Source organism: Centrocercus urophasianus, unplaced genomic scaffold (assembly GCF_019232065.1).
Source record: "Centrocercus urophasianus isolate 14NV4802_14NV808 unplaced genomic scaffold, USGS_Curo_1.0 seq_12, whole genome shotgun sequence".
NCBI classification, from domain to species: Eukaryota; Metazoa; Chordata; class Aves; order Galliformes; family Phasianidae; genus Centrocercus; species Centrocercus urophasianus.
In genome coordinates this window covers 1,900,636-1,923,424 of record NW_024884364.1, presented here as the reverse complement: position 1 = coordinate 1,923,424, position 22,789 = coordinate 1,900,636, and the positions used below count along the sequence as shown (strand labels likewise).

Genomic DNA, 22,789 nt, shown 5'->3' with positions numbered 1-22,789 from the left:
GCAGGCTGAGCGCCTTGTCCAGCAGGGTACCTCTGGGCGCTGAGAGAGAAATGAACACAACGGACTCTGATTCTGGAAGGGTTTTTGTTTGCTTGTTTGCTTTTCTTTTTAAGAGCTTCATATATATATTTATATATATAAATTATTAGAATGTGTGATGGGGAGTGCGTGGGGAACATGGTTGGGGCATTTTTCCATATCTGGGCCATGGGTTGGTTTCCTTTTCCTTTTAATGGTTAAGTAAATATATATATGGGGACCGCTCGAGTTATACAACCGTGAGATCAGACACGCACGCGGGGGAAGGGGACACACGTTGCTACATCAAACTGCCACGTCTAATAGGATGTGCATGAGTCAAAGTACACCAAGTGGGGGGGTGAGGGCAGGGGTGCCGCTGGGGCAGGCCTGGCACTGGGATCAAGGGGTGCCTGTGGGCCGTGGCCATCCGTGAGGTGTGAGGGAAGTACGGCCGCGCCCAGCAGTCCCACAGAGCTTGGTACCCAGCAGCCTGGAGCTGCCTTGGCAGCGGGCAGCAGTGCCGTGTTTCAAAGGTCCGGGAACGCACTGCTCGCATCTGAAGGGAGGCTGGAGAATGAGAGGCTGCTCAGGCTCATCTGAATAAGTTCCGTGTTGCTTTTCAGCATCGCTAAGCAGTATCTTACACCTACAGTGTGGGGGAAGAGGAGGCATCTAGAAGAAAGGCTCCACTGGGTTTGGAGGTGCGTCGTGGCTGCAGCTCCTGCTCACAGAAGCAGGAAAGGCGGCACTGTGTACATGAAGTCCCGAGAGTCCTTTTCTAGTTAACACAACTGCTCCCTCAAAACGAAAGATGGAGCTGCTGCAATCTTGAATTCACACGAGTCTTTATCTTTGTGAGCTCTTTGTGATGCAGATTTTAATTCCTCCAGAGCTCTGCTGACATCATGGACAGATCCTTTCAAGTCGATCATTGGTGTTGCAGTCCCTCCCTGTGTGCTTTCCTCCACATTCTGCTCCCAGGATGCCATACCATAGTTCTGTCCCATCCTTTCTTGCAGTGTGCTGCAGGGTAGGATTGACACGCATCACTGCAGCTTCCCCTCCCCTGGGATTTGGTTGGTTCACAGAAAGACATAGGGATGTCATGTTGACAGTTGGAGTCAATTTAAAGGGGTTTATCACTTTCCTTCTTCAGGTGACTAGGATAAAGGAGAGAAACAAAGTGATTGTGAGAGGGAAGATATAGGGAGAAATTACTTAGCGTTGCGCAAATGCCAGTTGCTAGCCTAATCCTGCATGGCAATGCCAGCTTGGCACTGCAAATCCTTCATGTAAGAGGTGCCATCCAAAACATAATATGCTGCACTTCTTACCCAACAAGCTTCTGAGAAAGCCTTGCCTTGACAAGGGCATCCAGCCCTTCGAATACTTGGCATTTTGGCAAGGGTATCTGTTATTCATCACTATATTGGCATGTGTGAAACAGGTTTCCTGCCAAGGACAGGAGCGGAAGCCCCACCACAGCCTCTGGCCAACAGCCGATAGCTGTACACCGCAGCAAGCAATCCCCAGTCCCAGCATGGGGTCAGTCTGGAGTCACACACATATAGGGAAACACATCTCTAACCCCACTGCTTACACAGATGTGCCCCTTTCCCAGTGTTTCTGCTATGCTCAGTCCAAGTGTGAGCTTGGTGCACGTACCTGTAGTAATCCTCTTGGGTGGGGAGTGGCACTCCATGCAGAGGGTGGTGAGCATGGAGCCACTGCTGCTGCTCCAGAGCCAGGCGCTGCAACTCGGCCGACTGCGCGTGCATGGCCTGCAGCTGGTGCGCTGCCGACATGGGGGCAGAGAGAGATCCTGGCAGGTCTCTATAGGGAGCAGCTGTACCAATAGACAAATGAAAGAATGAACAAGCTAGTGTCACAGCTTCATCCGTGCTCCTACACACCAGTCAAGGCTCCACGGCACTTAATGGCATTGTGCTACACCCAAACCCATACCATGCCAGAGCTCTGCCTCATAGATCTCCACCAATCTTGTGACAGCCCCCAGGGCCGCCCTGCCCCACGGTGCTCTGCTGATGCCCTCTGAAGGGGTAAAGCAGGTCTGAGAGCACTCTTACCAAAGAGCTGGTGGCGCAGCACTTCGTTCTCATGGAGAGGGTGAGGGAGCAGAGGGTTGGGGATGGTGCCAGCTGGGTATGGGATCCGAGTGAGGTGCGATCCCGAGGCAAGGGGGTCGATCAGAGGGTGGACAGAGGCTGAGGCTGGGAAGAAAAGATGTCAAAAGGTAGTTGTCTCGTGCTTGGTAAGTCACAAAGGGAAGAGTACAGGACACAACAACAAAACAGGTACGGAGCAAGTTGCTTTGCATTAGGACTGGAATGCTTTCAAGGCATGCAATGCAGTGCCATTGCCTTTGAGCGTTACTCCTTTTGCCTGCATTGAATTTCATGTGAAGCAGTGTGGCCCATACTCTGTGCCCATACTCTTCAGAGTGGGTTCTGCAAGGGCCTGCTCTACCGTCTAGCCTGTACCCAGAAGCGAGATACTGTTTTATATGAAAACTGATTTTTCCAATGCTTTGGAGCCACACCATTCACTTGTACCCAATGCCACCTCTGAACAGCTGCAGATGATTAATGCGGGTATCTGCCTGTGACTGCCACCACATCCTGCTGACCTTTCACAGCACCTCCGTAGGCAAGGCAATTTCTTTCTATTATACGATAGTATGGGCTTTGCTTCCATGAGATTTTCATTAAGCTGCTTTTTACCTTGGTATCCTGTGGAACAAAGAAATGGAAGGGGCCACCTCCATTCTGAAGGATGGTTGTCTCCAATTCCTTACCATTCTTCCCCCCTATCCCATCCCAAGAGTGGCAGGAGCAAACTACAGAGCAAACTACAGAGCAAACTACAGAGCCAACATTTCCCTGGCATTAAGGATGCTTTTGAGGCTGCTGTTATCAGGGCGCCCATGCTCTCAGCAGACCCCAGGGTGAGGAATGCAGCCCACAGCCCCATAATATGGTGGAGCCAGTGCTCACATGGCATTGCATTCTAAGAAACCCAAACTAAAAGCTGTGGTGAAAACAGTTCTGCTCTCCACCAAGCAGCAGACTCACATGGCTTTTGCAAAAGATGACAGTGTCTTTCGTGGGATGGGAGGTACACGAGGGATCGCGAGGGTGACCTTTTCTGGGTGAATAGGTGGGGCTAAGGCCCTCTAATCTTGCATCAGAAATATTTGGGCTTTTCCAGAGGCAGATGGACGGGATGCAGCAGGAGCAGAGCACTGCTCTGTGCAGTCCTTACCTGCGTGTATGGCATCCTGCTGGTGGAGGTGTAGGTGGGAGTGGATGTGGGAATGCTGATGGTGATGAGGCGTCACATTGAGCATCTGCAGCCGGGCCAGCGGGTCATTGCTGAGAGCAGCCACCCGCTCGGCATGCTGGCGCTCGGCTGCCAGGCGCTCAGCATAAGACATGTCAGGACGCAGAGTGGGGCCAGCTGCCAGCGCCAGCCTCTCCCTCTCCAAGTGGCCCAGCCCAGGATGGAAGGGAAAGGCGGGATGGAGACCGGGAGCTGTCTGCAGGCTGAGCCCACCATGGCGTGGGAATGGATCCATGGCAGCAGCTGGAACGGCATGGAGCTGCTCCAGCTCAGCTGGCTTGACTTCAAATCCAGGCTTGAGGCGCTCACGCAGGTCCCGGTCTCTCAGATCTCTCTCACGGGCTTCCCTCTCCCTCAGCTCCCGCTCCCGTGTGGCTGGGTCGCTGCTGTAGATGGCTGGCACGTTGTAGCCCAGCAGGCCTGGGTCGATGGCACCCAGCGGCACGTAGAAAGGGTGGTTGCGGTTGCTGGGGGACATGACGTGGGGCCGGGCGTATTCACTGAGTGTGCGTAGGGCCGGGGTGTCAGGGCCCAGGTAGGGGGGCACGGTTGCTACAGCGCTGCCCTGCTCAAAGGAAGGGCGGTGGGGGACGGGCCCCAGTGAGGAACACTCCACTGGCCGGCCCTCCTGGGCCATCTTCTGCAAGATAGCAAAGAAACAACATCAGGATACTTGTGGCCCACCGCCAAGGTCAGCCTCCAGCATCCTCTGGACCTACCACGCTCCTCTCCAGCTCCCGCTCCTTCTCCCGCTCCCGTTCCTTCTCTCGCTCTCGTTCCCGCTCTCGTTCCTTCTCCTCCCGAGCCTTTTGCTCGGCCTCCCGCCGCACTTTCTCCACCAGGTCTGCCCTCTTCTTGGCCAGCTTGGAGCCATCAAGGGGCACAAAGTACAAGTCTGTGCGGGAGCAGGAGTTGAAGCCACGGTCCAGGTGCTTGTTGAACCTGGGGGCATCAAATGCAGCGTGTCAGTGCAGGGGGAGCAGGGAAAGAGCAGGGTGGGGATCTTCCTGCCCCTACCTGGCCGACTGGCTGGCATGGCTTGGCACATCCACTACCTTGGGTGGCGGTGAGGGGCTGCGAGCAGGTGGCACAGGGCTCTCTGGGGGCTCATACTCCTCTGATGGTTCCTGCTTGATCTGGGCTGCGCTGAGCGGCAGTGGTGGGGCTGGGGTGGCTAAGCTCCCTGGCAGCGGTGGGGCAGGCGGGGTGGGTGAGGCGGCCTTGTAGCCACTGGCCACAGGAGAGGATGCTACCCGGTAGCCTGGGGGGGTTGCAGCCCGGAATGGAGCAGCCGAGGAAGCTGGAGGAGAGCTTGGCTTGTAGGGAGCTGGGGGCTGGAAGGTGGGGACAGGGGAGGCTGCGCATTTCCCATATGGGGCCACAGCTGAGGGAGGCATTGGGGGCGAGACGGTCTTGTAGGGGGCCGCAGATGGAGAGGCCATGGTGGTGATGACAGTAGAGAGGGTGGTGGCTGCAGAGGTGACTGGAGGGCCAGCACCATGGGCCGGGGAGGGGGGTGGGGGCGGGGGGAAGGTGTAGGTGGCAGGACTCTGCCCTGGGGGATGAGTGCATATGGAAGGGTAGCTTCCCTGGGAAGAGGTGGAGGAGGAGGAAGAAGAAGATGAGGAGGAACAGGAGGAGGAGGAAGAAGGGGCTGTAGCAGCTGAGGGAGCCTGGCTGTAAGTGGCCTGGCTGTGGGGAGGGTAGAGGCGCAACCCATATGTGGCATGAGATGGGTGATGGCTATTGGACTCCAGGGCATGGGGATAGCCCCCAGGGGGTTGTGGGGGGGCTGCTGCTACAGCTGGGGAGACCCCCCCACCACTGCTGTGGCCATGGTGGTGCTGCTGCGGTGGTTGCTGGTGATGAGGAGACTGACCGGGGAAGGAGGCTGGGAGATGCGAGCTGGCATTGCCCAGGGGGCGGCTGTAGGGAGGAGGGGCCTGGCTCCATACAGGTTGTGAGGGTAGGGAGGGCTGGGTGTACTTGGGGGGCTGGCTGGACACTGAAAGGCCGCTGGGCGGGGGAAAGGAGTGCCCATAGGAGGCAGTGTAACTGGGCAAGGGCTGGGTGGGGGAGGGCTGTGGGTACTGGGAAGAGGAACTGGAGGGTGGCAGCTGCGGAGGGGCATAGGGGTAGCGTGAGGGGGCCAGGGGCTGTGCCTTGTCCTGGCCTATCCCATGGGGTGATGCCATGTGCCCACTCAAGGCCTGCCCTGCCATCCCTGGGGAGCTGGAGGCAGCTGCCACATTGTTCAGTGGGCGTAGGGCTGGTGGGGGTGGCAGGTTGGCTGAGACATGCGGGAAGGAAGGTGCAGAGGCTGGGGGAGCAGGCGGTGGGTTGGCTGGGGAAGTCTTCTGAGGGGGCAACCCCCCAACCACCGACGCCAGTGAGATGGGAGTGGTGGGTGGTGGATTGTGCTTGGCGCTGAGGGTCTGCTCACGACTCCCCGGTGCTGAGAGCCCCCCTGCTCCACCAGCAATTTTGGAACCAACTTGAACCACATTGGCCGTAGGGTAGAGAGGAGCGTGGGTGGAAGTGGAAGAAGAGGAGGAGGAAGAAGAGCAGGGGGCAGAAGTGGTGGCAACGGCAGAAGAAGAGGAGGCTGGTGTCTGTGGGGCTGGAGCCTGGAAAATGCGGGAGGCCTGGCCCTCCAGCTGGGAGTGGTAGCCTCCACCAGTGGGGCCCTGGGGGTGGGCCTCGCCTGGGAGACTGAAACCAGGCTCAGGTGGACGGGCCAGGTTGTCAGAAGTGGGGGCGACCGGAGGGCTCTGGGGGAAGAGCGGAGGATGGTGGTAGGAGAGGGATGGGCCCTGGGACAGCACGGAGGAGGAGTCGGAGTCATTCTCCACACTGCCAGGGCTGTAGACACTGGGTGAGGTGCTCCTGTTATCCTGGTCAATGTCCCGTGGGTCGCTGCTCATCTCATCATTGAAGCTGTGGCCATCGAGGCTGTCAACGTCAGAAGGGGATGGAGGACAGGGTAATTCCTGAAGTAGTGAGAGGAAGAAAAAGTTATGTGACCTCCCTGATAATGCATGACACTTTTCAATCTCACCTTCCTCTGCTGTCCCTAGCATTAGAAAAGCACACTGAGGGAAGGAGGCTTCATTTGGCAGTTCTCTTGCTGCCCTTTGGAACAGCAGCTCAGGTGCTCTTGGATACTTCATTACACACTTGGGGAGGAGATGGTGATGGGCATCTCATGTTCAGAGGCACAGTAACTGTTACAGATGAGGCTGAGACAAGGCACCTGTAAGGTCCCAGCACCAGCACCAGTAATGGGCTGCTGGCCAAGACATGAGCCAGTACTACCACCAGGTGGCACAGCAAGGGGGGAGGTAGTGCTGCCCACACAGCCCCCAGACCCACAGTTTTCCCTTGAGTAGGGCTTTCCTTGACACCCTGCTCAGGAAGAGGCCTGCTCCCTGGTCCTTTTCCAAGCCCTGCCCTGAGCAAGTCCTCTCTGCCCCACTCCTTACCTTTTGGGGTTCCCTTTGTGTTTCCCACTGAACTCTTCCACTGCTTGGTGATTAAGCAGTTAATGTGGCAACAAACAAGTGAGCCTCAGAGCCTACAAGAGCAGTTCAACTGAAAGAAAGATCAGTGCTGAGCTGAGCAGCATCCACGTGGAGAAATTACATAGGCGTAACTGCAGGTGTCACTTGGGCTCTGCCTGCAGAAGAGCTGCAGGGCACAATCTGAGGTGACAGAGCTATCAAGCAAACAGAATCTCAAGCTAGGAAGATGTGAGCAGCACAGGTAGGGTCCAGAATGTGCCAGTAACCGTAACAGAGAGAACTCACCTCAGTTTTGGTCTTTTTAGGAGCATTGCTGTCCTCCCCCTCACTTTCAGAGATCTCTTCTGTTCGGCTCTGCTTGCTGCCCTTGGGGGTGCAGGATTCCTCCACCCGGCCTTTCTGCAAGGCAGACGAGAGAAAACAAAGAGGTGAGAGGGCCACAGGGAAACCTCCCACCCTGCCCAGCTTTGCCAGCTGGCAGCAGGCGAGACACAGCACCCTTTCTGTTGCAGATCATAGCAGGCAGTGGGACATTGTAGTGGCAACACTGAGCCAGGATATAGCAAAAAGCAGTATTGAAAATTGAGATACCAGGAAGCACAAAGAAAGGAATACAACCCCTACAGGTAGCTAACTCAGCATGGGTTGCATGGTAGATCCCATCTGGTCTGCATTCCCAAACGGGTCATGCCCATTCTGAGCAGCCCTTTGGCACCCTACAGCCGCACACTACTTCATACTACCTTTGTTGCTTGTCGGGACTTCTCAGCTTTGCCATCACTGCTGGAGGTGCTTACACCACTGGGGGAAGCTCGACCCCGTGACCTGAGCTCCTCTCGGGGCCCTGGAGTCTCTTTCTTCCGTCCACTCCGCATAGACATCTGGAAAGGGATCATCAGATAAATTCTACTTTGCACCTCCTTCCACTCCTGCCCTGCCCCCTGCCCTCCCAAAGCCCCACGTCCTGACACTCCACCACATCAAACTCATGTTCACCACTTCTGCTGCAAGCCTCAGTCCCAACCCACGGCACTTGCTGGTCACAGGGATCCCACCTCCCTCTTCCACCTTATGTACCGAGTCCTTGTTCTGTCGTGTCTTCATTCTTTTGGGTGTGGGACCCCCATTCTCCTTGGCACGGCTTGATGAAAACATAAATTTTTATCGCTCTGCAGCCCCCTTCCGCTGTTCTGAGGGAGACTGAGGTGGGCCAGAGCAGGTCTTCTGGAAGGGAGGGCTTACACCAGCAAGGCAATACGACCCTGGTGGGCACTGAAAGGGAGACAAGAAGATGGGGAGAAACAGTGAGTAGACTATGGAACATCCTTTTGTGGTTTGTTATAGAAATATGACAAAATTATTACTGTTTCTTTAGTTATTACGCACAGATGTAAGGATCTTTACCAAGAATGCAATAAATTTTCCCATTAGTAGGAGAAAAGATTTGTTCACTGTCATCTCTGATTTGCAGTTTCTAGGACTGATACAAACATTATGTGAGGCAGTCAGGATGCAACAGAAATTTTTCAAGGGAAGCAGGGAGGAATGAGTTATCAGTATTTTGATTTTCCTCTGGAAGCATTTTAGTACTTCCATTTCCTTGTTGATTTATCTCCAGAGAGAGATAAGAGTTAAAAAAAAAAAAAACAGAAACAATCACCACTAATTTTCTGCCTTCAGAAGTTCCTCTTTGCACTTGCCGCTGCAGTAAGTTATCCTTAACTGGCCACGTGTTATCATTATCTAAGTCTGTGTAATAAGCCCCCTGAGATCTCTGCTGCAAGGAGGATAATACAGCCCTGACCTCCCCAGACCACACACACGTGCTCACATATACCAGCATGTTAGGATGGGTATGTGACAAGTCTTGCTCATGCTACTCAGTGTCCAAAATAGGTGCAAGATCATTCATTTAGCTTTGATGTTGCATGGCACAAACAGCATCATTCTGCTTAGCTTGGACCATCTCCTTAGACCTCCTTCGTCTCCATCCCTTCTGCTGTTTCTCTATGTATCAGTGTCATACCTGGAAATGCACAGAACTTTGCACCAGCAGGGAGATTTCCAAGCTCCCTCTGAACAAGCTTACAATCTGTGCCATGTCCTGAAAGCACTGTTAGATATTTAACACCCCATGATGCCAGAGGGTTCCTAGTTCAGAGTATGAAAACACCATGATTCTGTTAGCCTGGGAGCTGTGCTGGGGTCAGTAAGGAATGCTGCTTCTGAGGCTGGTTTGCTTGGCTCCAGCTCAGGACCCTTTGCATTGCCCTGCACTGCACAGGCATATCCAAAGAGGCCGTCCTTCTCCAGTCTGTTGTACAAGCTCCTGCACCCAACATCTAGATGGACAACCTGCAAGACAACAAAATTTGTCCTGTGGTTGAAGCATCAGGAAACATACACTTGTCTTCTGGGTTATATGCTTGGCTCTGGAAGCATTGGGAAGTTTTGGGAACTCAGCACTCCTAGAGGCCATCCCAGATTTGGAGAGGTCAGCCTCTAACTGGTCAGTGCTGGAGTCTGGAAGCACTCTCCAAAGGGAGCTGAACCCAGAGATCAGAGCAAAAGCATGGGATGGGAGAGCTCATAGCCCAGCTGCTGAGTTGCATGGCCTGAGTCGCTGCTTTCCACTGCATCCATCTCCCTGCTCATAAAACACAAAAGTAATTTCCCTGACCTGCTCCTTGTGGGATTCCTCATCTTCCCTGGCCAGTGCTGAGACACTCATATAGAAGATACTTGGGAAGAACAGGGATTGTTTGTTTTAATTTCATTAATATTTTATTTGACCCTCACCATGAAAGCCACAGGGGACTCATCTAGCATTAATTCTCACACAAAACAATTCATTAACTTAGACCTCTTCTTTAATAGAAAAATAGCTCACAGAGGTTGAGAACTGACCTACTGGAGCCAGAGCATTCTCTCAATCCCTATGAACTGATATCTTTTACAGGCCTGTTTTTCTGGCATAACCTGGCCTTCAGCTGCTAATTCAGTCAGCTATGCCGATGCTAGAGTGTGTTCCAGGTAAGCATATAGAATTACTATTTCTGATAAGAAAGGAGTGCTATAAGGAAGGCAATCCTAGCTGAACTCAATCCCAGCACACACCATGTTGGCAGCCCTCAGGTGCCAGCTCCACTTCAACTGAATGCAGTGCTAGCAGCAGCTCACTGCCGACATGTTGCTGCTCTTTATATTACACTCAGCAGCAATGCCACCCACAGCTCCCACAGTGGACATTGTCATGTAGTGCACAGGGCTCACTTCAGCCTTCTAGCAGCTCCATAGCAATGATGACGGCAGTCTACCCAAGGGAGGTAAGGCAAATGCTTACTGGAACCTCCCTTTCTAAACGAAACACCAAGTATTTTTCTCAGCTGCAGACTACATAGCACCAAACAAAGCCAGAAGCAAACAGGTACATTTTGGAAGACAACCATTAACCACTGGGGCAGAAGTTTCTGCCACTAAGAGGATTAAGACTTTTCTAAAGCAAAACCGACCCACACATTATTTGGCTCAGCACAGCAATGGCTATGTCAGAGGTCACACCAGAGGATCACAGTGCTGCTTCTAATCTCAACATCTGCAAAATAAAAGCTTGCAGTAGGAACCCTGGCAATTAACAAAGTGTAAAACCTGAGCTACGCTTTAACCCTTTCCATCACAGAAGATCCCTCTAAATGCCTCTGAAGAGTTTTTACCACCCTGTGGTTTTGTGAAAATGAGACAATTGGTAGCACTGTTGCCAAAGGGATAACCTTTTCCTGGCCTTGTGAAGCCCTTTACAGTTTAAACTGAGTTAAGAGGCACTGGGAATTGCTGTTAGTGTTTGTATAACCCAGCTCAGTCAGGCGCACTTCCAAGAATCCACCATATTCTCCTGCAAGCCCTGTGCAGGCTCCTGCATTCAACAGGCATCCCCACGTGACACCCAAAACGGATTGCACTCCTCCAGCCACCAGCCCCGTGTGGTTCCCTGTCCCAGGCGGGCTGTCCAGGCAGCCAGGGGGCCTGAGGCTGCTCTGCTGGGAGATCCAATACACTGTGCTCTTCACAGGCTGTGGTGTGAAGCAGCTCTTTGCAGCTATCAGAGCTGGAAGAAAGTCCAGCTCTAATGGGACACGCTCAAGTTTTACCTACTTAAACACATGCTCTTGCCCTCTTAGAAAGTCACATTAATGTCCTTTGTTCTGTACATAGTTTACATACTAGACCGAGAGCCTGAGAAAATAAACATTCATACATGGCAGCAGAAGTACAGATGGCCTAGAATGGTGTTTGGGGGCTTGTCTGGGGTGGTAAGTGACAAACTCCACAGAAAACTTGCATTTCTGTACCCAGATGTACAGCCCACACATGCTGCCTGCAGCAGAGAGGCAATTTCAGTGAGATGGGAAGGCCTAGATGATGCCCCAGGACCCAATCAGTCCTGAAGGGCCTGGTCACTTCAGCCAGTGCTCACCAGCAGGGTCAGTCCAGCATGGGCAGCCCAAACACAGGGCTCCGGTCTGCCTGAGGTCAAATGCCAGCCAAGTCCAGCACTGTTGGGCTGATCACATCCATAGCTGGGGGCACAATGCAAAGATGGCAATGTGCATGGCCAGATCATAGGTGGAAGGGGCAATCTGACAATATCTTGCTACCTGCAAACCATGCTTGGGCATCATCTCGGAGTGTTCGCTGGCACTGGCCAAGGGCGGTACAAAGGAATGCCATGCCAATGGACAGCCAACTGTGCACGAGTGCTAGAGCTTACTTCAGATTGCAGACATACAGCCTGGCCAGAGTTATCTTCCGCTAGGTGACAGTCCACAGAAAATGACTTTTGAGTTCCTCCCTTAGTCTAAGTATAGATGTTCCAAAGTTCAAACTCTCTTGTTTTTTTCCTTTTGTGCTTTTTGCTTGTTTGTTTTTCAGTTGGGAATTATCGAAAGTACACAGTGACAATTCCTGTCTTTATTTTTTTTTTTTTAATGTAAGAACTACATTCAAAATCCTATCTGAAATCAAAGGCATTTGGCTTGCCAAAACAGGGTCTGAGAATTAGAGGGATTCTCCTTCTCTGCAGCTTATTAGTTCCAGTTCATATCCTAGTTTTCTTCTCCCTTCTCCTCCAAAAGGATGAAAAGGGTGGTGAAAAGAACACAACATCTTTATAACATACTGCAGATGCCAAAAAGCATCCTGAAAGCAAGATGTGATGTAAACCACAGTATTTCCAATGGCAGGTAAAGACCACTCAGAGGTGAGCACCCAATGGAGCAGGATTGCCAGGGACATGCACTCAAGACAGCAACTGCTATATCTTATACTGCACAGTGTTTCCAGGCAATATATTTTCAACTCCTATCCCCATTTCCTTGGTTGCCAATATTCCCATGACTTGCAAATCTTCACTTTTTTTTTTTTTCATATAGTAACTTTTGTTATGAAGAAGTATGCTTACGTGAAACTGAATGAAAGGTAGTAATTGACACAGGCTGGATCCTACAGAATAATTACAACAGCCGGTGGATGGAGGGGCTGTGAGCACAGGCTGGAGATTGGATTAGTGAAGGAGTAAAATGGCAGACTTAATGGTCATTTAATCATCTTCCAATAAAATTCCAGTGAGCAAAGTTTAACGCCGTCTCTCTCCTCAAAAGGACTGCAGAGCTGGGGGATCCAGCTCTTCCTACTGGAGCAGCCAGGAGTTTCGTACCAAACCAACTATGTTTTTCCTTGACCTCCCCAGCCTCCCTGCCCATTGTCAGCCCCAACCTCCCGTTGCTGCACAGGACAGTGTAAACTGCTGTTTGGAAATCAGAATGTATGAGCTCAGTGCACAAACAGTGATGGTTTCCAACTTTAGTTATCTTCTGTAAATTAAAAAAAAAAATCGTACTACTGAAATTATGTTATGTTCTTCTGGCTAAACTAAACTCACCAAAGTATCACATAAAATGTGTCACTATGAAACATTTTTAAACAAACTTAACCGATGTTAAAAACCAATTTACTTAACAGGTACATCTACATTTTTGGAAACTTCATTCTCTACCAGAATTATACATAAATACAGTAACTGAATGAACCCTCTGTGGCTTAGGTCTACCTACATAAATATTAAAATAATGCTGGAGCTCAACTTCAGTCACTAGGTTTAGTCTTTATCTTATATATTGCATAACAATACTTGTTCAGGAATTCACTGGTCATTACACCTAAGTGCTTCTTTACCCCTGTAAAGTAATAAAAATTAAAATGCTCCCATTTCATGAAATGAGGCCAGATTACTTTCAGAGTACTGGCACTCTAAGGGGATAAAGCCAGTTTACTTTTTATTAAGTCTGCATTAATGTTTTGTTTTCTTAATTCTGCACAACTGTGAGACATAAAAATGTGAAGTGTGAAAGCTGCAGTTTGGGAAGTTCCACTCCACAAAAAAAGATAACTGAGAATAAAACACATTTTCTAATGAGAAGAGTGAAAGATAAAAACAATTAGAGCGAGAGTGAGGTAATAAATAATAAAAACATTTATGCATTTAACATCAGCTTAATTTACAGCATAGAAGAGGATATTAACTTTTGCAAAAGCAACTGAAAATGAAGTTTGATTCACTAAATGAAGGTTGATGTACTAAAGAACGTTACATTAATGGTAAGTTGATTCCTGAGGGCACAGTAAAATGACTGTAAGTCTGTAACAGATTTACTTTAAAATCTCAGAAGAATATTCAGCCTTTCCAGAGGAGGGCCTTTGGATCTCCTGGAGATATAGGCTGGCAGAGGATCACAAAATGCAACACAGAGTGGGATGGAAGCTAAGAAATGCACGACTGAGATGGGACACATCACCACTTCCATGCTCACTATTTTGGGAAGCTTAGCACCTCCTGTATTTGCAAGGCCTGAGCATACCTCACCTCTGGAATTGTTTAAGAGTCTACTGTAATTCATAACCTCCCTCCTTTTAGATATGAATTTCCCTTTACTAAGGAATGCAAAGTGAATTGCTTAGAGACATCAAAGGCCAGTTTACTAGAGACTCAAAGAAAGATTCGGTTTGGATGGCAGCTCTATTGGTCCCTTCTCCAAACTTCTGCTCACGGCTGGACTGGCCACAAATCTAGGTGGAGTTGCTCAGAAATGTCCCAAATATCTCAAAAAGCAAACCAACCCCAACTGACGTGGGGTACCCATCCCAGTACTGAAACATCTTTGGAGGCTCATAAATTCCTTGCTGCAGCTTTTGACCATGGCTCTACGTACCATGGCTTCAAATTGCTGGTACAAGGACGTTATCCATCTATTGGCCTGCCATGGTTGTTTATTGAGAACCTAGGTCTTCTGCCCTAGGTCTTTATTGAGAGATACAGCTGGAAACTTTGCAGCTGCAAGATAAATATAAAAATACAGCCGTACCATCCACCCAACCCTCCTCTAACAAATCAATGAATGTCTCGTATCACCACTCCTTTCTGCAAAGATATGTTGCTCTGCAGCTGGCAGAGGCAGGCCCAGGCCATGGTATGGCTCTCTGCTCAGACCCTCTGTCCCAGGCAAACTAGTCAGAATGTGGAAGAGAGACAGAGAGAAGCTCATGGGCTAAAAGGATTCAACCCTGTAAATGAATCTGAATGAGAAAAGTGCTGAAAGCGTCAGGCCAGATGACAGAAAAGGTGAGAACTGGTAGAGGAGGACTGTAGGAGGACTTTCCAAGAGGAATGACTTGAGCAATCAAATGACATGTGAACTTCCATCTACACAAATGTAAAGTAATGCATAAAGAAAAAGATAACTCCATCTCCACATGTAAACTGACAGACTCTTTACTGATCAGAGCCGCTCAAGAATGGTATCCTTGGGGTATGAGAGACTGACCCATGAAAACATCACCTTGGCACTCAGTAGCTATCAAGAAGGTAAACAACCTGGTAGAAAAAAAACAGAAAACAAAATAGTGGATGCCATTATGCACTTGCATAAACACATGCTTTGCCCATGCATGCTTGCAGCTCTGTTCCTTCCACAGAAATTAGAAAAGGCAATGAAAAGGCAATGACTGAATGGATTAAATATCTTTGTTCAGGAAAAAAAAAAAAAAAAAAGGATACTAAATGAGGATGTCAGAAGGTCTGTAAAGTCTGTAAAGCCATATGTGAAAAGTAGGAGTTGGGTATAAAATAATTTCTTGCTGTTTTTTCCAGTACAAGAAATGAGGACCATCAAATAATGCTGCAAAGAACAAGTTCAAAATCAACAGAAATAAATGGTTATTGAATTGGGTGGTTCACTGCAGAATTTCTCATCAAAGGACTTTGTGAGTGCTAGAAATTTTCATGGGCTTAAGGGAGAAAAGAGAGAGAAAAGGTTTGTGCAAGATAGAGTATCTGAAGCTCACTGAATAGCAGGAAACCACATCTGCCTATGGCAGTCCCTGCCCTGAAAATGGCTGAAACCTGTAGGAGTACCAGAGGAAAATGGCATATAAGCTCGCTTTATATTACTTTTTCCTAAGTATTTGATAGCGACCACTGCTGGAGCAGCAGACTCTGGATGGGATGGCCGTTACTCAATAGCATGAAGAGAAACAGCAAGCAAATCCACCATCAGAACTTCTGCTCATCAGTAGAGAGCACTGGAGAGGAGAGGGATTTATTAATCACAGGAAGGCTTAGGAGACCACTGTTATTTTGAAGGTACCACACAAGTATTACCAAGCAATGAGGAAGAAATCAATCAATGCCAAGGTACACCAAACTTGTCAGGCAACCCACACAATGCTTTGGTTACCCTGTAACCAAATCTGTTGGTTCTGTAAAGATTTGTAAAGATCAAAGTGTATTACAGAAGGTACAGAAAGCAGTTTCCAGAGTACTGAGGGACACAAAGAGTCTGTCTGTCATGTTCAAGACCTAGAAAGATATTACTTTTTCAAATGTCACAATATAAAATCTGAGGTCATGCAATTACTGTCTGCGGAACACCAAAAATTAAACAAAGAGAGTTAGAAGTACACTGAAGCTAAGGAAGAAGGTAGGTATAAAATGGCTGTCAACAATTCTAAGATGGAAATGAGAAGACTCATCCATCTGGCGAAGCTCTGAAACAGCTTTCCCTGAAGCATAACAAGGGTAAAATAAAATCTTTATTATTAAGATAGAATGCACTAAGTTTGCAAAAGAAAGTAGTTGGCATGGTGCACACAGGGGTTTTGCAGGCACAGCCTTTGGATTCTCTGTTTCTAGGAATTCATAGCTAACAGCAAAGTCAGTGTGACGGCCATTTTTGCAAAGACCACGAGTCTGAGTGGGAAAAAGACAAACAGACAATCCAGGAGGAAAGGAGTGAACTAAGGCCAAGGAGATGGGCACAGGAACAGCTGAGCTGCAGGCACAAGACACTGATGAACTCTGAGTCACTCCCTTGTTTGGAATCCCATAGATCATTCCCAGTCTACAGAACTGGCTAAGTGGGATGATCTTGTTCTCAGCTGCGGGGCTGAGAGAAGGGAAACCCAATAGTTTGTCACAGTTAAGATTTACACATGAGATATCCAGAGATCTCCACCCAAATCCCCTATTTGTGGCAAACTGCAAGGCTATGTGAAATCATCACGAACATCTCAGGGAACAGTTTCCTCAGTCACACAGGAACCTGTGCCAGCACTGAATTACTCTTGGGATAGGAACAGAAGTTTTGTCTCACATACTTCACCAAGTTCACAAAGAACAATTGGATTTAGTTCTTAATGACTTTACAAAATCAGAAAACATGACAATTTTGGCTGAGTCAAAGTCTTCCTGATCATGATACAGTGAAGTATTAGAAGTCACAAACATCTAAGATTCTCCCTGATCCTGAAAGATTTTAAAATAACAAATTCATGCAAAAATGCTGCCATGTACATAAGCATAATCTTCCTTACAGAACCACAGATAAAGGCCTCTACATCTTAAGTAGGCTACTGAGCCATTGCCATGATTTTTACCAGATTAAGCCCAAACTGGATAGCCAGTGGAAAAGATATGACGGCAAATGAAAACACTGCCCAAGAGATATTAATCATATCAATCATTAAAACCATTGGGTAATCTTTGTAAAGCAGCACTTGGCAAACCTGTGACCTAGTGCACAGATATGGCAGGAGCACAACCTGTCCTGTCAAAAGGACCTCATGCATGGACCCACTGTCAAAAAGTGTATTTCCCAAAGCTTGCCATTGAGGGTCAACAGTGAATCATCATGGGACTCATTGGCAGTTGGTGAAGGCATCGGCCAAACAAAGTTTGCAGAAACACAGTAAAGTTTGCAGGTAGTGCTGAGGCAGAGTATGCAGCACAGATCAGTTGGAATTACTGCAACAGTGAGGTTGCATTAAAAGCATTTTAATTATGGAAGATTTCGACACGAAGAACATAGAATGCTTTCAAGGATGAAAATTTGAGGATAAAGAGAAGCTCTGGAAAGGCCTTGTAGTTAACAGTCGGTAGCAAACTGAACATGAATTCCCAGCACAGGACTTCTAAGGAGGCCATTTCTGAATGAATGAAATCCACCAGTTCTCCAAGAGCAGAAATAGAGAAATGTTTTTACCCGACTAAACACAGGACTGGTAAGGAGTCTGACACACAGCCCTTATGAGGAACTGCTGAGGTAGCTGGGATTGTTTAGTCTAGAGAAGAGGAGGCGCAGGGGTGATCTTATCACACTCTACAGGTCCCTGAAGGGAGGTCGTGGTTGAGGTAGGGGTCGATCTCTTCTCCCACATAACTAGCAATAGGACTAGAGGGAATGGTCTCAAGTTGCACCAGGGGAAGTTCAGGTTGGACATTAGGAAATGCTTCTCTGAGATGGTAGAGTCATCTGTTTCTGGAGGTGTTCAAGAAATGTTTAGATGTTTTACTGAGGGTCATGGTTTAGTGGGAAGTATTGGTGACAAGTGGACAGTTGGACTGGATGATCTCAGAGCTCTTTTCCAACCTTGGTGATTCTGTGATCATGGGAGTAGCGTATGTAGTTTTGTCTTGCGTGCTTCAAACATGATGCTGACAAATTGAAAACTTCTGAGAAAGAACAATGAGGAAGATGTGAGGTCTGGTAACTCCCCTTCCTCTTTACAAAGAGTCTTAAGAAGCTCAACATGTTTAGTTTATTAGAGAAAAGGTCAAAAGGTGATGACCAAGGCCTACGAATATTATAATACTATAAAGGGAAAAAATTGCGGATAGGAGAGAGCTCTCTAATCTACAAACCTAAGACCCTAGATTTAATGGATAGAAGCTGAAGCTAGAAAAAAATTCTGACAGAAGCAGGGTAAAATCTGAAAACTGCGATAGATTAATTATTTGAAAAAGTTGCCTAGGGATTTGACGTATTGCTAGAAATCTTTAATGATTTTTCCCCTTTTCTTCTAAAAAATTGCTCAAATGTGAAGACTGCAGGTAAAATTCCCTGCCTTGTGTTGTACAGGGTAGAAGTGCAGTTAGCTAACCAGAACAGGTTTTTTAATGCTGAAGTCATTAGAAGTCATAGAGGGGTTGAGAAGAGGCTAGTCCTGGGTGAAACTGTACTTTGAAAGCATCAGTCTAGCAGTGTGTAAGGAAAGCCCCATGAACAATCATGATTGGCTCATAGAGAGTCGACTGCTGGCAAGCTCTGAATAATTCTGAGGAAAATCACTTCATCTGTTGCGCTGTCTGAAAGAAAAACAGCAGCATACACAATATACTATTTCATAGATACAACTTCATATCCAATATACTACACTATACAATTTCCATTTAAAACTTAATATACAGTATATTATGATGCATATTGTATGTGATGTATTATATATGCTACTATATATGTACATCATGTGGTGCACGTGTGTATATATATGTGCATGTAAAATACATACACACAAAAAAGAGATAAAGGCTGTTCAAATGGAACCTTCACTTAAATTATGTACAACACAGAAAGACCTTATGGAAGAAAGAAGGTATCACCAAGTGGCTTGTAAAGCAGGGAAGCACACGACTAAAATTTTCCAGCTAAACTGATCTACGACGAACAATGTCACCAGGGCAAGAGACATAGAGGAAGATTGAAAGCAACCAGTTACACTTCCTCAGCAAAGCTCAGTCAGAACAACATTGGCTAAAATCACTCAGAGAAGATACTGCAGTTACCCTTTGGTTTGTAGGTGAAAATACCGCCACAGCAATCAATCAAACATTGATATTTTTACAAGAGACAATAACAAATCAATGTTTGCTGCCACAACAAACAACGAAAACGGAATCTAAGAAATTTCTGCAGCAGCAGAGCATCATCAGAACTGGAAGGAAGGCAGTGCTTCTGAAGGGATTGTTTCTTCGCAAAACTACCTAGCGCTAAACTTTTAGTATGTGCCAAATCTTCTCTCCCAAAGAACTCTCAAGTCCACATTAACCCCTGGGCTAATACAGAGGTAAATCTCAAATTGCTTGGGCTGAAAACATCCCCTTGCATCTCACTGTTCTCTACACACTTGATGAAGGGTTGACATGGGCTGTAGGCCCACAATTGCACACTTAATAACTGGAAGGTCAGGAAGATCCTCCAGCTTAGTGTTATAAAAAGGGCAATGGCACACATATCCAAGCAACGTGTCTGGGGACCTCTGCAGCTTCAGTAACCCAGGCAAGGTCTTGAAATGCTCTACCTCATGTTAACATTAAAAAAAATCACTGTGAGCAGGCTGTGACCACGTGAATTAATTCTGCAGAGAACATGTATCCTAGATGTAGCTCACTTACATAAGAGCATGACTTTTTTGGAGATGCTTATACTTTCACATTTGGAACTTGAATTGCCTTCTCCTTTGGACTACTGGCCCTTCAAGAAATTTATATAGCATTATCATTCTGTACTTCACAACGTTCCTCAGGAAGCAAAGATAGAAGAGACAAACCGATAAATGCAGGAAATACACTTGATATTTTCATAACAACTCTTAATGGAGGAAGAAGGAGGTTAAAAAAAAATAATCCACTAGAAGTAAGAATGTAGTTTATTTGTCTAAAAGAGAACATTAATAGGAGATAGACAAAATAGAACCGGGGAGGTTAAAGCCTGACAGAGGAAGCATACAGGTTCTCATAAGAACAGACAGTTACCTAAAGAGAAAAAAATAAAACACCGAGTAAGCGTGCAGGGAGATATTTAAGAAGGGGAAAAATCAAATAAATGCTCAAATCAATTGCAGAGACTTAATTTGCAAAGATATTACAACACAGATCCAGCAATTTATTTCTTCCCCACACAGCTCCAAATTCTAGTATCTACACCCATCAACTCCACCTTCATCCTCCACAATAGCGCTGGTGAACAGGAGGAAGACCACAGCAGGGAGGTTGGAACTAGATAAACTTTAAGGTCCCTTCCAACTCAAGCCAATCTATTGCCAAGGAGCAATAAAGAAAGCATTTATGGAGCTACAGATGCTGATCTTTGGGATGAGCATAACCTTCTCTATCCATTCCAGCTGCAAATACAATCTCCCCATCTTGAAGAAAAACACCTATCCTATTGCTCTTGGTATAATGATCTTGATAGGCTACAGTCATAGATCCTTGCATGCCCAGTATTATATACAAATATAGATGAATCTTAAGGCAAGAACGTAGGAACCTTTCAGAGACACCCAAGGGGTACAAAGTTTGGGGGAGGAGGTAAATTCATATGAAAAAGATGTAAAGGCGGCTCATCACAGCAGGTTAAACCTGTTGATCTTCTTTATTAGAACTCAGTGCAAGTTTAATTTTCCCGTTTAGAGGAGTTTTATCATTTCCAGCAAGAAACACAGCACTGCAAATTCACTCCTCAAAGCCATGCTTGAAAGGCTCCATTGTAAATCACAACCAGAACAGTACGGTTTGAAAGACCAGACTATTCCCCCCCAAAAACAGGGAATATGCACAAACGACTGGTTATGCAGACACCAATAACAAAAATAAAAGCAAATAGGTTGGGAAAGGAGGACGAAATTCCTTCCGTTGATTTGATAGTTCACATTTACAAGTGTCCCATTCAGGGACAATGATTTTGGAGTTTCAGCCCCTCCACTCCCTCAAGGATGCACGTACAGCACAGCAGTGATGCACAACACCCTTGGCTTAAAGGGACATTCGCTTTCAACTCAACAATAGTGGACTTGAGTTCATGAAAGCGAGGCAACCCAGAAAGGCTGTGCTCTGACATGAACACCTTGATTCCTGAGGGAAGACTGGGCTGATCTCTGAACCTTTAGGCATAAGCACAACAGAAGGTTCAATAACTGTGTTCCACTATTCAGATGGTACAAGATGAATGACATATTCAACGGTTCTGCTGCTACACACCTTAAGGTAATGGCCTGCTACTTTCCCCTCGCTTTTTTTCAGTGCTAGAAAGCAAAGAGGTTCCCATGCCACGCATCCAGTACAACAACCCAGGAGAGATATTCACAACCGATTTGAATGGCTAGCTCCATGGGTAGAGGCTGCTCATGAGGAATCATAGCCCCGCAAAACAGACCGTGCAGACAAAAGACACAAATTCTCACAAGTAGCTGCGCTGGCAACTAAGTAACTCACTGCAGAAGTCAAGCAGCCACAGCGCCGAGGCAAATGCCATGAAAGACACGACCTCTTTCAGAAGCAACCTCAGAACGTCGCTGCAGCTAGCAGGAGGCAATCGACAGATCTCAACTGCAAGCAAAGCAGCGTGCAAAGCGATGCCACAATGACCAAATGGCTGCCACTCCAAAGCACAGCCGGCGGACTCGCTGGTCAACAGCCACAGAAGCATTGCAACCTGCCATCTGGGGGCCAGCAGGGCAAAGCAGGGACCGATTCGATGGCACAGCCAGAAGAGCGGCACAGGAAATAAGGCTGCCGCCTTTCCCTGAAGAGTCGACGAACACCCCAGGACGGAGAGTGAGCACCAACGCCCCCCAGATGCCACCACCCGTAGGGCCGTGCTCGCTCCCCGGTCCCCCGGCAGCTGTTTCCGCCTGTGAGCAGGGCAGCAGGTCCGCCCGTGCTGCGGATGGCAGCGGCGGGGCGAATCCCACCCGTGCAGCAAAGAGGGAGCGCACACACTTGGCGGTACGCCGGTTCCCCCGCTCAGAGCCCGCTGCGAACACCGCTTGCGGGCGTTATTCCTGCCTGCTCCCTAGCTGCACCTGGAAAGCAGGGACAATAAGAGGCTCTCCAGCAGGAGGGAATCTCGTCGAGATTTTTCGGGGCGGCGGGAGCCCGGCCGGCAGCGGGCGGGCCGATTTCCTTCCAGCATTGTTTTATTTCGATTCCAGAACGGCGCCGGGCTGCGCGCTCACAGCTCCGGCCCCTCCGCCGCCCCGGGGGCACCCCTGCCCCGGCCCCCGCCGAACTTCGCTCTGCCGGGAGGGGGCTCGGCGGGCGCTGACGTCACGCCGGGAAGCGGCGAGGGGGGGGGAGGTCCCCGCCCCGGGACCCTACGGCGGGTCCGCTCCGCGGGCTGCACTGGGCTGGGCGGGCGGCCCCCCTCGGCGATTTACGGTCGTTCCCGGCTCCCGCTCACGGAGAGAGGTTCGCCCCGGAGCCAGCGAGACCCGGTCCCGGCCCCGCCCGCCGCGCCCGCACTAGGGAAGGCACCGCGGGGGGCCCTTCCTCACCGCCACGGGGGTTACCGCGTCCCGCCCGCGCCCCCCGACCCGATCCGACGGACGGACGGACGGAGGGAATCCCCGCGAGTGGGCGAAAATGACAAGCGGCCGTGAGCGGGAGGGGAACTCACCGGCGGCTCCGGAGGGGAGGTCGAATGAAGGGAGGAATGGAGGAGGAGAGGAGCGGGGGAAGGGATTTAAACGCTGCCCCCCTCCCCCTTTTTTCCTTTTTCTTT

The 22,789-nt window shown here is 48.7% G+C and overlaps 1 protein-coding gene across 2 annotated transcripts; it reads right to left on the bottom strand.

Annotated features, from left to right (window-relative positions):
• Positions 1-212: 212 nt before the first annotated feature.
• Positions 213-22,739, bottom strand: ATN1 (atrophin 1). 2 transcript variants are annotated; one of them, XM_042810462.1, is made up of 10 exons: positions 22,685-22,739; positions 7,980-8,174; positions 7,646-7,783; positions 7,188-7,301; positions 4,399-6,371; positions 4,101-4,323; positions 3,304-4,021; positions 2,109-2,252; positions 1,687-1,867; positions 213-1,181 (listed from the first exon to the last, which is right to left on the bottom strand). In XM_042810462.1, exons 2-10 carry the CDS (start codon positions 8,055-8,057, stop codon positions 1,148-1,150), a joined length of 3,603 nt encoding a protein of 1,200 aa, XP_042666396.1. In that variant the 5' UTR covers positions 8,058-8,174; positions 22,685-22,739; the 3' UTR covers positions 213-1,147. The 2 variants fall into 2 exon arrangements, with proteins under 2 accessions (XP_042666396.1, XP_042666397.1); XM_042810463.1 differs by having other exon boundaries at positions 3,304-4,018.
• Positions 22,740-22,789: the final 50 nt, after the last annotated feature.